At 39.5% G+C, this 15,613-nt stretch overlaps 1 protein-coding gene across 1 annotated transcript in view; it reads left to right on the top strand.

The window, feature by feature from the left end:
- The first annotated feature begins 51 nt into the window (after positions 1–51).
- LOC124145875 overlaps positions 52–15,613 on the top strand; it is a 64,715-nt gene continuing 49,153 nt past the window's right edge. The window contains exons 1-2 of the mRNA XM_046515830.2: positions 52–656; positions 886–1,188. Coding sequence (XP_046371786.2) covers positions 952–1,188 — 237 coding nt within the window. The 5' untranslated portion in view covers positions 52–656; positions 886–951. The remainder of the gene's footprint in view (positions 657–885; positions 1,189–15,613) is intronic.

Genomic DNA, 15,613 nt, shown 5'->3' with positions numbered 1-15,613 from the left:
TGTGATTGGTCACGTGACTATGCTTTTGAACTTGCGGGACATACAAACGGCAACATGCTCGATCATTGATGAATGGGGAAGGACAGTATTTTGACTTGATTTGTTATTATTCTTGAGATTTGAGATACATTTATATTTGAAGTAAATCATGATACGATTGCATTTTCATAATGTAACTATGACTTGAACTTTGCTGTGCGATATGGGTGAAAGCGTTAGGAATCGTGCGTTGCTCGTAGAGTGAGCTGCGAAGAATACCGGTGCCGATGAAAGCGAGTTGTGGCAGGCGAGTGTCATATTTCAAAGACTAAATTTAACGCCGGCGGCTGACAAACCTAATTTCTTGCAGACTATAGTGGGAACTCGTTTAGTTAGCTTCTCTGACGGTGTATAATGTCTTAGACACTGTAATCAAACACAGTCAGCGTAAGAAAGAGTTGGAGGCAGGAGCTTCCCGTTTGGTCCTTATGCCGAACACTCTGGAATTATAACATTGGTCATACCGGCATATACCACACGTCTTTGACTGGACCAGTCCATTAATGGATTGTCCCATTTGCCGCCACCTGGGCCTCGTTGCAGCAGAGGAGGGGTGTGACTGATTTGTTCCACAATACGTCACATGCTGAGAAAACGTAGTCCGACCCTCGTTAACCGTGAGTAAAGCTGTATCTATACCACTTCACATCTTTGAAATTATCACACACGCAAGGCAAGGTGAAGATATGATACTCTTTGTTAAGGGAATATATGTGATAACTGTTCAAGATCTGATAAGCACTAAAGGTTTTCATTGTACAAAAGTTCTTCCTACCAACGTCATTACTGCTCAAAAGCAGATTTGTAAACATATTATTAATCTTATGTTTTTTTTGTTAATTTCAGGACATGGCATGGAATAGAATGTTTATCTGATATGAAAAGAAGAAAGTTTTTGTTCTAAAACACAGAATGGAGCCCCAATGCACATCGTTCCAAAACATTCCACTATGTGTGTTGCTGTTCCTTTCTCTTGTCAACATCGGCCGGGGAGATGCAAGCGTTGGTGTCCCAGACAAAGTGCCGCTTTATACCCAGGGAGCCCATATATCACACGGCTTACCAGATGTTCTTGTGTTTGTGGGAAGAATTTTTGAGTACTCATTGGCATCACATGAAATATTTGGACAAGATGGTGTCAAACTACAGGTAACATGTTTTGAAATAACATTTTGTATCTAGAACAATGCTAATTCTTTCAACAATATTGATTGATATAAGTGTATTTTTTAACATATACTACTAAAAAATGTTAAGGACCACCTGATTCTTTTATATTACTACAGTAAAAGTCCTTAACCTTTTTTGTGTAGTATATGTAAAAATCAAACTCTGCTGAGGAATGGACCAGCTAGTGTGGTTTGATTTTAATAGCTTGTACTTGTCATGGCACCTAAAACAATAACTGACAACATTAGGCGATGTTGCTATTTCAAACCTTTATGTATGTACTACATGTCCTGGCCGTGATATAACTGAAATCAGGGTAAAACCCAACTCTATATCTTATTGATTATTGATAAAGTAGGGGACATGGATCGCCCTGTGGCCTAGGGACCACCATATGCTGTGCAGAGTTGCATCCCTTAGCCATGCCAGGATCTGCTAGTATTTGATTCAAATCCTAGATTAACCTGATTGGAATCTTTGATAGGCATGATAGGTCAGCACTGTAATTGTGTTTGTTGATTTCTGAAAAATTGTAAATATCTAATACCTGGGTATTCCCACAAGTATCCCACTTCGACTGTCCTCCGATATTTTGTTACTTCCCAGGATATAATTGCAATATTGTCACAGCATATTTAAACTTACTCTCTTACTCTTTATAAGGGGAACCATTTACGTAGTGTTGATCAATCAATAATGATTTTTTTATCCTATTTTGTTTTGAAGAAATATTCAAAATAAAATACATGAACCATAACCTTTCATTGCAATGAATAACGGTCATACAATCACCGGATTGTCTAGTCCAAACACGATTATTTACTGACGGCTGTCTTACAGCTGGTATTTTGCTAAGTGCAGCACGAACTAACAACGAAAAAATAGTCACACACATTAGTAAGCAGTAAAACCAAGTGTTTGTACTGGCAGTACCAGAAAAATATGAAATCTCCAAATATGTAGTCCGTTCATGAAAAGGAACAACATTCATGATACGTCAGTTGTAAGATAAGGGGTTTTGTTATGACCAGGGAGTGAGGGGGTAGCCTAGTGGTTAAAGCGTTCGCTCGTCATGCCCAAGGCCTGGGTTTGATTCCTCACATGGGTACCATGTATGAAGTCCATTCCTGGTGTCCTTGTCGTAATCTTGCTTAAAACGGCGTAAAACAACACTCACTCACTGATATTACCAGATGACTTTCCCGATTGTTTTGGCAATTGTTATAACATGACAATATATAGAAAAGACCTGCTTAATCCTAGATGTACAGGGTAAATGTTTCATATTAATTGAATAATAATGTTGATCAATATATAACGATATATGTCAGACAAAAACAGCAGCTAGTACCACTAGAATGGAACCACATAGTGTTTCCGTGAATCACATTTTGAATTTCTTTTACAAAAAACAGGTTGGAACAGCCCATGAACATTTAAAGTAGCTCCCTAACAATACAATTGGTTACAGTTGAAATTCACCTCACTTAAATTTGAAAACATCGGAAGGTGGGTGTGCCAGCCCAGATGCCGCCAGTTTGTGCACGTTGCTGTTACTATTGTGTATAAACGGTCCCCCCAGCTGCTAACAGTAGCAATTTCCTTTTCATGCTTCAAGAGTCTTGACTCATCAGGCTGGCTTTCCGTTCTGTAGCGGCAGTGGTGCTATTTGTTGCCAGAGAACTTGTAAAATGGTTGGAGTTTGGGGAACAATGGGCCATTACACCGATAGACCTTTTCCTTCCATTGTCCAGGGGACCTGTGCCTGATACTAGTTAAGGGGACAAGGAATACTGTCCTCAAACTGTGTGACATGCTTCCAAGATGTGGGGGTACAACAGCTGCCCTACTGCAGCCTCACCCACACCTGGGTCTCTTCCTCACCCACACCTGGGTCTGTACCCCACCCACACCTGGGTCTCTTCCTCACCCACACCTGGGTCTGTACCCCACCCACACCTGGGTCTCTTCCTCACCCACACCAGGGTCTGTACCCCACCCACACCTGGGTCTCTTCCTCACCCACACATCAGTCTCTACCTCACCCACACCCAGGTCTCTCTTCCTCACCCACACCTCGGTCTCTTCCTCACTCAGATGATCGTAGGGTAAATGGTGCTGGCTTGAACAACATTTCATATGTTGAAATATAACTTCAAGTGGGTTTGACTGATACAGAACTCTCCAGCAGGTTTTGTTGCCGAGTATTGATTTGATCATGTTGGCGCAATGGTATTTTGTGTTTTCCTTTCTCTGAATTCAACATGTTCAAACCAGTTCCTGCCAATTGCAGGTATTATGATTGTGTTGAGGTAGCAAGAGATGTTCTTTTGGAATTTACAGAGAGGAAGAATGCAAAATAAATAATAATGAAAACATAAAATGTCGGGGTTAAAGAGGTTCTTGTATAAAACATTCTCCCAATAAGACAAACCCAAAAAGGTTATATGAAGCATATTTTCATTCAAACACATATTAATTTTTTTTTTTTTAAATGGTTATATTTAACATGTTTAAGGCAGATGTGTCCATGAAACAAAACTGTTAATCTTGTTAATTGTCCTATTCTTGGCATAGCTTGACAATTGCCATTAAAGTACACCAGCACACACATATGTAGGTTGTGAGAGGTTTTGAAGATCTTTTTTGGTCAATGAAGTCCGCACCAAAATTCATATCACACGACCACACAATACAAGCTGTTCATGAACCTGCCTTGATTGCTTTTGTGTAAGCAGAAGTTGTGCATGTGGTTTTTGACTGCTTCCATACCTAATGGTAAGCAACACATGGGCTGGAACATAAGCCAGAAATTTGATAATGTTGAGGCAAGGATTGGAAAGTTTTAGAGCACATATATGGCTTTCAGACTTATATACATATTAAGCTTATTAAGACCATGGGTGAAACAGGTTCATGAGCACTTAGAACATGTTGGTGGACAAAATGTATCGTATGTTTTTTCATTTAATGTTTCATACCATTGGTGCTTCAGAAATGAAATTGAAATCTTGAGAGCTATTTGTAGCATGTTTTCTGAGATTGAAATGGTGATCTTGACAGAAGTTGAAATTGAAACTCTTATCTTGCGAGCTATTTGTAGGATTTCCACATCATATTTTTGTTGTTAATGTAGCTGTATGTGTGAATGATTCATAATGAAAACAGTGCAGACTTGTGGGAGTTGTTATGTAACCATTGCATTAGTTGTGAGGCTGTTAGGTCTGTAAGGTGTGTAACAAGATACTGCATGTAATCACGGACATCAGTGTAGAGGAAACCAATCCTTTAGAAGGGATGACAGATTCTCTGTTAGACTAACGCTTAGTCTCTGAAAATTTTGATAGAAACATATATATTGAAAAGGAGCCCGAGGGAGATGGGAGATTCAGAACCACAGATTTCCTGAGCCATAGGAAAATCTAGACTTGCTTCATTTAGGTTTTGCGTTACTGAAAGGGAAAATAATATGGTTTAGGGACTGTGAAACAGACTAGCTCTCTATTCCAAGTGACGGATAGGGGGTAATGATTCCCAAAATGTTTATTGAGTGCTGATACTTTGTGATAAGATTTCAGTATTTCAATTGTTAGGTTAAGTCTCTTGAAGACACTGGAGCATATATTTGATAAAACAATCACAACCATTGCACTCTCATCTTCTTCTCTTCTCTATCTGACTCTACTCATCCCATGCTCAGGTCCAGCTTAGGTTACCTAAGCTTGTTTAGAGAATTTTCTTTACTTTATTTTGGGGACCATATGTTAGTATAAAGAGTGAGTGAGTATGGTTTTACGCCGCTTTTAGCAATATTCCAGCAATATCACGGCGGGGGACACCAGAAATGGGCTTCACACATGTTAGTATAAAGAGAGACCATATATCGGTGTATGGGCTCTGGTCTAAGTGTGATCATGCTTACATTCATAAGGCCATAATAAGTTAACTAATTGATTTTTATCGCCAACAGCCTCACTACAACCATCCACATCACATCATTTTATTCTGCCCTTCAGACAAATAAGATCACTGTGTGTGTTCCTTGTGTCTCTTCTTGATGAAATACACCATATCTGCAATCCTACCAGTTGTACATTCATGCTTTATGTGAATCAAATTTGTCAACATTTAGTGTCCACAGATGCATTAAACAGTTGGTTTTTAAAGATCGACATAAAAAATAAACTGCCTCCCAACGATTTCCTAACAATACAAGAATTGTTTAAGGGTGAAATGTGAAATGAATAAAGTACAAGAGTCATCAAGCCACTTTATTGTGAGCTTCTTAACATGTTGGAACTTCAATCCCTTGTATCAGTGGATGGAAATAAAAAGACATTTCACTTGTCTTAATTTGACTAGTAAACTGCCAAAATCTATTTGCCAAAAGGCTATTTGTCCATAATTTTATGGTTCTGATATGTTTTGGTTTGAGCGGGGATTCAAAGTTAGATTTGGTCTCTTTATCTAGTAATGTCTGCTTGTTGTAAGAGTTGACAAAAGTGTATGTGGGGATCCGGCTCAGTGGCTTGACTGATTGTGTGTCATCGTCCCCCGAATGTGTGGATTGATGCTCATTCCTGTTCCAGACTCGATTATTTAGAGACTGTCATGAGATAGCTGGAATATTCATGAATGTGATGTTAAACAATATTGACTCACTGTATGTCACTGGACCCAGTATGTGTGCTCTGCTGCAAGACAAGCGGAACCTGATGGACTGCCATGTATTATACGTCCATGCAAGGAGATGGAGAAAGTATCTGTACCGTGATATTAGCTGTGAGCACCATAGATAAGTACTGAATGAGCCGAGATTTAGGAGGGATGAGATTTAGGTTCTGTCCGTGACTTGATACTAATGCAGAACACATGGTGTTGGGACATGAGATAATGGCCGACTAACAGCAGACACAGAACCAGAGTAGGGGAATTAAACATTGTTTTTATTGCTGCTTTTGTTTGTATATTTTAAAAAAATACCCTGTTATTTCAAGAGTTTGTTTACCCTCATATCAACACTGACCATTAGGAAAGACCAATTTGTTTTTTGTATTTTTAGGGTCAGCCTACCCTATTTGCAAAAGATAAAAAAAGTCAATATCTGAAAAACTTTGCCCACGTGCCTAAAAGGCATATCTGTAGAACAAGGCATTACTTTTGTATCTTCCACTGTTTACCCATTGACATCCTTTCTCTGGAGCCCTGGGAAGATCTGGGTTAGAATTGGTATTCAGCAACCCATGCTTGTTGTCAGAAATGACATTTGGATCGGGTGGTCAGACTTGCTGACAAGGTTGATGCATGTCATCGTATACCAATTGCATAGATCGATGTGCATGATGTCAATCACTGGATTGTCTGGTCCAGACTGGGCGGTCACGTAGCCTAGTGCTTAAAGCGTTCGCTCGTCACGCCGAAGACCTGAGTTTGATTCCCGACGTGGGTACAATATGTGAAGCCCATTTCTGGTGTCCCCCGCCATGATATTGCTGGAATATTTTGCCAAAAGCGGCGTAAAAACCATACATACCGCCATCATATAACTAGAATATTGCTGAGTGGTGTTAAACAATGGTTCTAAAGAGTGAGTGAGTGAGATGTTTTGAAGCAAGTTTTAGCAGTGCTAGAGTTATCCATACAGTTACAGTGGAGGACACCATGAATGGGTTTTACAGATTGAGGGGACAATGCTTTAAACCTAGGCTTCCCGTTTGTTATTTATGTAAATAGAGCCATGCAGACATTCTGGAATTGTAAATGATGAAAGCTGAAAAGAATCTCTTAACCATTTTACCATGAAGGTTTTACCACAGGAATTAGTCCTGTAAGTTCTGTTTAAAATAGGAGATTAAATAAGTGAATGAATAAATAGATGTTGATTTGAATAGGCAAAACATATTTTAGCTACCACTAAGCAAAGATCTGAAGACATCCCATTGAGGGTCATGTCAGAATGACCTTTAATCCAACCAATCAGAATATTGCTTACAAGATCAGGTGACAGTCGGATTGTGTTTTGTTATTAGACAACTTCAAAAAGTTTAACATAAGGTATTCTGAACAACATGAAGGGGCTGTATATCTGAATCCGTCAAAATCATTGTCTATCTCTGGCTGCAATGGGATAAACAATTGAATGGAAGAGACTTTGCATAGCCCGTGGGAAGTACTGCCATACAATGGAGGCCATCTATTAGACATTCCAGAATGATCTTCCGTTTTGTTTTCAAAGTTTGTATTGAGAACTTTGTCAAAATATTTTTCAAAGTGTAGTCCTGAATGAAAGTTTGAAACTAGTGCTGTATAGCTCAAGAAGCAGCTTTCTTATTGGCTAATGTCAACTTCTTGTTGGTCAATTCATTGGTCTATCTAAGTTCACAACAGGTCGTTCTGACGTGACACCTAATGGGATGTCCTCAGATCTTTTTTTAGCGGTTGCGAGAGCTAAGATCGTATTTTGATGAGTGGGAAAGGAATAGAGAAGTGGATCCTGTTCGTCTTGGCACAAACACAGCACTGTGAGGATAATTTTGTTTCATGTTTCAAAAAGATGATAGCAGGCCGTTATGAACAGCCTTGTTGTTGAGATCTTAACAAGTAACAATCATCCTGAAGCTTAAGTATAAGCGTTATCATTGCCTCGAGTGTTTCACAGATAGTAAAGGATGTGAAGTAGCGCCCCTGGCCTCATGTGTTCATTTCACCCAATATGAGGCCCGATTTCATCCTGTTTCTTCTTCTACTGAGGAGTCTTATCAATTGCTTTGCTGGTTCCATTCTGTTTCCTTGATAGCCACATCGCAATTCTTCCAACTGAACCATCGTTTTTTGTGGGAATGAGATAAAACCTCTGAATAATCATGTGTTGCAAAGCATTATGGGGCAAAGGAAAACGGTTAACTGTAGTTTAGGCGGTGAAATGAATTCTGACGAAGACGAATGGTTGTAGAAATGCCACTCTAATACTGTGTTGATGCCAGACAACAACGGTGCTGCTTTCATCTAAATGGCAATATGATTGTCAGGTGACGGCACACACTAGGGCGATTCTATAAATGTTCTCCGATGGAAGCATATCCGATTGTGGTCAGAAGTCATTCCTCAAGCCTTCTGCTTTTTCATTGGTTATGACCTTTCCTGATTTGTTACACGATATGAGGGCTGTGTTCTGGGAGGTGGTAAAGAAGGGAGGGAGGGAGGGAGGCAGACTAACATCTAGTCTCTGAAATGAAAATATCGTACTGAAAAAAAATAGTTGGTAAATTATCTTAATAAAAATTTAATAAAAGGAGCCCAGAGACTCTCTTCATTTTCCTCATCCTGGTACTGCAGTAATCTAGACTTGCCAAACATGATAGACTTGCATGGGCTGTATTTGATATATTTGTATCAGGGTCTGTAAGACAGACTAGGAGGGAGTGAGAGAAAAGGGACAAGAGGGTAAGAGGAAGGAGGACGTGGGTGTGAGAGATGGGGGATTAGGGGTGAGAGAAGGGATGAGGGTGTAACTGGGGGGGGGGGCAAGGGAGTGAGAGAAGGGACAAGGGAGGGATTAGATGAGGCTAGAGGGAAACGAGAGGTGAAGGAACCATTTGCAGGTAGATGACTTTATTGAACACCATGCACAGTGTGAGATTGATCTGAAGGTAAAGTATGGCCCTATACTCAAATGTTTGATAGATGGCTGTAACGTAATAACATATTGCATGCTGGGAGTGAGAGAGGTTTGTGAAAATTAACTTTCAAATCTAAAATCATCTACTACTGGCATTTATGGATAACATAATAAATTAGTGTTAGGAAGATCCCACGTTTAGTTTTCATTCATAAATTAAAGGGTAGGCTGATCCATTAAACCAAGAATTAATTGTCCTGTCCTGATGGTTTAATCAAGGTCTGATTGCAATTATGATAAGCTAAACCTAAGAACATCTAATTCCTGAAGGGTGAGACTGTAACATTATATCTGTTAATAAAAACTGTATCTCTGGATACAAGTCAGACATGACAAGTTAATGAGAGAGATAATCAGTTACCGTATTCGACGTAATAAGTGCCCACGGCGATATTTGCTAATATATTGGCTAGTGAACAATCCCAATTAGAGTCCCTTCCGATTGATCAATGTACACAAGACTTATTTATTCGTGTATAATACGCACTCGTGTGTTATATGCACCCTTAATTATGGGCAATGAAATTCTGGAAAAATATATCTGTCGTATAAAAACAGTTCTGTTTTTTCCACCAAAATAATATTCTAATGAGAGCCCCCCCCTATTTCTAATTTTGAGAGCGCCCTGGGCGCTTATTACGATGAATACGGTAATTACTTCATTGCAGTTGGTGTTGATTAACTGTCATCACTGATGCACTTGGCCTATATCTTCTACTCCTTGTATACATGCTGTAGATATTGGTTACATGGTGGCTGTGTAATTAGTGTTCTGCAGCAGGTTAACGACATGCTGGTGTGCACATCTTGTACACCTAGGCTAGTCCTGCACCATGACTTGGGAATTTATGTAACAAATGTTATATTTTGGATTACACTTTCTTAATAAAGTTTTCTTTTATTTGTTGTTAAACGCCGCACTCAGCAATATTCCAGCTATACGACGGCGGTCTGTAAATAATGGAGTCTAATAATCCAGTGATTGACGTCATGAGCATCCATCTAAGCAATTGGGATATGATGACATGTATCAACTAAGGCAGCGAACCTGACCACACGATCTCATTAGTCGCCCTTACGGCAAGCATGGGTTATTAGTAAAGTACAAATTCTAGTACCTTTGTCGGTTGAGTCCCATCCAGGATTCTGATCCACACTCTTGGAGTGAGGAACCTAATTAATATTTCAAAATTATATTTTGACTGAAAGCCTAGGCAAGTCAAGATTATACCAAATCAAGTCTAGTATTCTTGAAAACCACAGAGAAGGAAAGGTTCTTTTTAAAAAAATAAATTGCAATTATTTCAAAATGTTTCCATAGACAGTCATATTAAGTCTACACCTAGGCTTGTGTTGTTGGTTTCCAACCAGCCAACTTAAAACAAATGACCATGTTTTAGGCTTAAAAGAAGAAGAAGAATTGTTTCTCAGGCATTATCATGATTATAGCTTTAAAAAATATGGTGTGGGTGGGCAATGTCTTTTTGTTGGGTGTGTGTGTGTGTGTTTAAACTAGTATGTAACTAAATAAAGAGTTGTGCAACCAAATAAACAGTGTACAGTCAAGCTGGGAAAGGGCTTCCCTACATAAAAGTATTCCTTGATGAGGTAAATACTGGAAAACAGTATTTGACTACCCTTCGACTTGGAATATTTGAGGATTTTTTATATTTAAAAAAATAATATAGAAATAAAAATGAAACGTGCTGCAAATTTTATGATGATGCGGGCGGTGCCTGAGAACCAAGACTTTCATTTTTTTAGCCTTATGAATAAGACCCCATGATGTTCGGTGGTTCACAGTACAGTTTAACTCTTGTATATTTAATAAGGAAGTATCAGCATAAGGAGGGAAAAATATTTGTAGTTGAAATATCTTAAGAGCAAAGAAAGATAATGATCACTTTCATTCACTGATGTTTTACCAAGTGCCTTGGCACTTAAAGGTGATGTTGAACGAAGACCCGACTAGGTCAACGTTCAAGCACTGGCGAAATGGCACAACTAAAAATAATTTCTACTAATGTCCAAATGACGCTAATCTTGAAGCCATACTTACTACCAGATGCTTCAAAGGGTGTGAATAGGGTTCAGGGATTTCTGAAATATTTGAAAGTCAGGAAATGTGATGGCAATTAAGTTATCTTTGTGTATAAAAACACCAGCCTTTTCATTGTGAAGTGGAATCAGCTATGGCAACATGGGAAGCCTGTGTGGGCTAGGCACCAACTTGTAGGCTATCAAAATCTCCTCACTCGCAGTCTCTCTAATTGAAAACACATGACACTAGGGGCATTTTTCAGCTTATTTGTGTCTTCAGTCGCTGCACTGGCTTTGAAGGATGGGCATGTCCAAGAAGTTGTGAAGTTCTTATTTATTCATAAAATATTTTACGGGACATTTTTCGACTGAAGATGAATTTGCAACGAGCATATTCAGTCTCAGTCATCTATTGTTCAGGGCACTCTGTAAAGTCTTTAGATCTGTCCTTTGGAGTTTAAGTATGGCAACAAGAAAAATACTTTTGATCCATCTTTGATCTTGGTGAATGTCATTTCAACATGACATTAAGAAAAGGTTTGTCACCTTCCTATTTACTGAGATTGATAATGCTTTTGGGGATTATTTTATGAGTGAGTGAGTATGGTTTTACCCACCTTTTAGCAATATTCCAGCAATATCACAGCAGGGGACACCACAAATGGGCTTCACACATTGTACCCATGTCGGGAATCGAACCCGGGTCTTCGGCGTGACGAGCGAACACTTTAACCACTAGGCTACCCGACCGTCCCGATTATTGTGTTGACTGACTTATTGTGTATCGTCATACACAAACGATGTGGATTGTTTCTCATGCTGTCGACCACTAGTTCTGATATTTATATGCTGTGGTATAACTTGAATATTGTTGACCGTTGAAACCACATTTACTCACATTTGGAGAGCAATGTTATCTTGGTTATCGCAGGCAGCACCCGATAGCCCATTTCGAAGTTTGCTCAAATGTAAACTCTGCAATTTGTTTCCTTTGGAAAATCACAGTTTAACATTAAACTACAAATACATCTGTAAGACCAGCGATAAAAGACACATGAGATGGAAAGTAATTACATTCTCTGTTATCACCCGATAGCAAATATTCAACATATTGCTGTGATAATCCCAGCATGCAGCTGTGTGGAGAAAGGTCATAACGTTTGTATTACACACATTAAGATGGTGGATGTGTTGGCAGGGATAGTTGTATATCTTTTACCATTCCTACTGATATGAACAGAATCTATTTGATGAGAGCACTTAAACCTCACATAACTTTCTAAATATATTCGTATATTTCTTTGTGAATGCATGACCTAGATTTTTCTGGTTCTTTTTAAAACTTTTCCTGTATGCTTGCAGTTCATTCTAGTCAAGGGTGGTTGGGTAGCCTTGTGGTTAAAGCGTTTTCTCGTCACCCTGAAGAACTGGGTTTGCTTCTCGACATGCATACAATGTGTGAAGCCCATTTCTGGTGTTCTCCACCGTGATATTGCTGGAATATTGCTAAAAGCGGTGTAAAAACAATCACTCACTCACTCTTTCTAGTCACCCAAATACAGTGATATTATTGTCAGGTGGCCAAATGCTTTAACATGATGTATCTTGCTGTACAGAGTTGTATCCCTTAGCCATCTAGGACCTGCTGATCATGAGTTTGTATTCCCCAAATAACCCTTGATAATGGTCCTCAGTCTGTCTGTGCTAAATGCTTATGACCTAATCATTTTAGACTTTCCTCCCACATTAAACAAGCAGGCAATGATGTTCATGTCAGCTTAAAATTGGAGGAAAGGAATGATCCAAAATGAAATAGTAAATGTTAACTTTGTGCATCATCTGCTATATCAATTCAATATGGCTACCTGGCTGCCATCTTGGATACCTTTCAAGGACACTTTATATTCACTGCAGTAATGGATAATAAGAAAGCATGTGTGTGGTCATGCTGAAGTGAAACAGACTTGCAGACGTTTTATGAACAGCGACATAATTCATTATCCAACTCAGGTTTGATTAGTCTATAACCTTTTTGATTATCAGACAAACAGGAAGTGGTCACAGGAAGAAGTTGTCATGGAAACATGATACAGCTAATGCCCAAAAGCTTGGGTTTACCGAGAACATTAAAGAAAGCCTGAGAGACTTCCATGCACATGTTACATACACTTACATGTGCCTTTCATGTAGGGCTTGGCTCTAATGAGATCTGTCACAAACCAGCAGAAGGAATGCGAAACTTGGCGGCTGAGGTTGCCTATCCTCCAGACTGGAAGTCCAGACAATGTTCTTCACAGGACCTTGCATGGAGAATGTGGAATGGAACAGACTCGTGGAATAACACCCATGTGCCCTTAATCTCCGTAAATCACTATCTTTACAAAACATACAAAGTGAAGCATTCCTAGTTCGGGATCCTCCCTCCCACACCAGGTGGTATTGCAGGAACTCGTACTGTCATGTGTGTGTGTGTGTGTGTGTGGGGGGGGGGGGAGCCTAGTGGGTTAAGGGTTTGCTTGTAACACTGAAGACCATGGTTCGAGTCCCAACATGGGTACAATGTTAGGGCATTAGTCCTCTACTCTCACTCCATGAGGTATTGCAGGAACTCCTCCTGTCATGGCTGAAGGGTAGCCTAGTGGTTAAAGTGTTGACTCTATAGATCTGGGTTGATTCCAAACCTGGTTAGAATGTGTGTATCCCTACTGGGTTGGACTAATGGTATCTACCCTGCCAGTGCCTGCAATTTTAGGGCAGTGTGGTGTAAAACCCAACTCAATCACTCACCTATCGTTGCTGGCCGGGATGGGTTTGTGTCATGTGTCCTCTGCTTGACAGGCGATGTTACATATCAGTACATGTGATAGAAATCCTCCCACATACTTTTCAGTCTGTTCTTTACTTTGGAAAAAAATATTGTTTTTACCTCAGTTAAGAAAAACAGGTTAGGCAACTTGTTCTCTTCAGTGATGCAAGGCTCCTTGAAGGATTGAACAACTGTGTGTGCTATCCAAGCCGCTCAGTGTCAGGATATTTTTGTTTTGATATTTTCTTATCGGCTGGAGACTTTCAAGTCAACGAGTTCTTACATGTGAAAGACATTGCATGCTACTTATTGTTTCTGGATTACAGGGGTGGAATGTCCCTTTAATCTCAGGCACTGCAATTCACGATATAAATGTGGATGCCTTGTTCAGAATATGATAAACGTGGGTTCAGATCCATGATTTGCCCTGATTCATGATCAGGTTTGTCAGCGCCTAAGCATACTTGTGGTTTCAGCTGAAGAAGACCTTAGCACAATGTGACCTTAGCACTAAATGATGGTCGATCCCATACATTAACACAGACTTACGATAGTCCCAGCACTAAGATGCTTTGTGAAGCAGGGCCCTGCATCATGTTGGGATTACTTTCCACATTAAGCTGATGCACTGAGATATGGACGAAAATACTCCTGGAAGAAGTTAATCCCAGCTGACACATTCTGTATGTCAACAGCTTAATACCTCATGCTTAAAGCTTGGTTACACTGACAGTTGGTGTCCAAGGAAAATCTTGATACAAGTCTGTTCAACAGTCTGTCTTAGAAGTGAACCCTATCAAGAAGCCCCACTGCTTATTCAGCCATTTCTTATCTTCTACATTTCCAGTTTTATTTCTACAGTTCCTATCAAGGAAGCGTAATAGACATGATAGAATAATGTAAAATGTTTTCAAAAACAAATCTTGCTCTGGAAATATGTCACTTCAGGAGGTGCTGTCAGCTTCATAATGTGAATGTGCAACAAAATTCTTGCCATCAATACAATGCCGCGAAAATAAAAAAAATGGCACCGTCTGGGAGGAATCTGAGAGGAAACGGTTTCCATTTCCAAAATAAATGTTATATATACATAACCTGATTATGACATACAGAGTGACCTCGTGATGTTCGAGTGAAATACCGAAGGTTAGAAAGTCCTTCCCCAAACTTGGACCTGGACAATGTGGCATGGATTAATGGCTGCCTTGTTGGTTTTGGTCGATCTGGCAGAGATATTCACTGTCTGTTTATAATTCTGTTAGCTAGCCTGACCATAGACCAGTCATACTGTTTACTTTCCAAAACACACCCAGGTCTTAACTGCCAGTGAGACGAACTCTTCAGTGGTTGCCATAGATGCTCCACTTCAGAACTTGGCAACATGAATTGAGACAATAAATGTTTGGTAACTGAAGAATAGATAATCCGGTTTGACACAGGAATAGGGCCAAAGCACAAACAGGAAGTGGGGATATGACAATTTGATGGTTCTACTTGAGATCCTAACTTCCTTAGTGCTGAGGAGAAAGCTGTTGTATTTGAAGGGTGTAGGCACCAACAAGGTTTTATGACAACAGTTTTCAAAATACAGGACTGCAATAAGACATGATTACATTGTGTTAATTTGTCAGGTACATGACATGCAAGATATGTGAATACTTGAAACTTGCTGTGTTCAGCAACCACAGACCAACCTCCAAATACAGGAATACATATAGTTATGAAATCTTTTTCAAAAAAATGATTGACTCATGTATCCTACGAGGCCAAAGGCCCTCGGTCTTTTAGGATATATAGGTAAGTCATTTTAAAAGAAATGTTATTCCTCAAATGGAAGAGATTTACTGTTAGTTGATAATTGATGCGATTATCGATGAAGA

The sequence above is a fragment of the Haliotis rufescens genome, unplaced genomic scaffold, assembly GCF_023055435.1.
Source record: "Haliotis rufescens isolate VD_foot unplaced genomic scaffold, xgHalRufe1.0.p SCAF_45, whole genome shotgun sequence".
NCBI lineage: Eukaryota > Metazoa > Mollusca > Gastropoda > Lepetellida > Haliotidae > Haliotis > Haliotis rufescens.
Note: the sequence above shows the minus strand (reverse complement) of the source record. Positions and strands in the feature narration are given on the sequence as shown.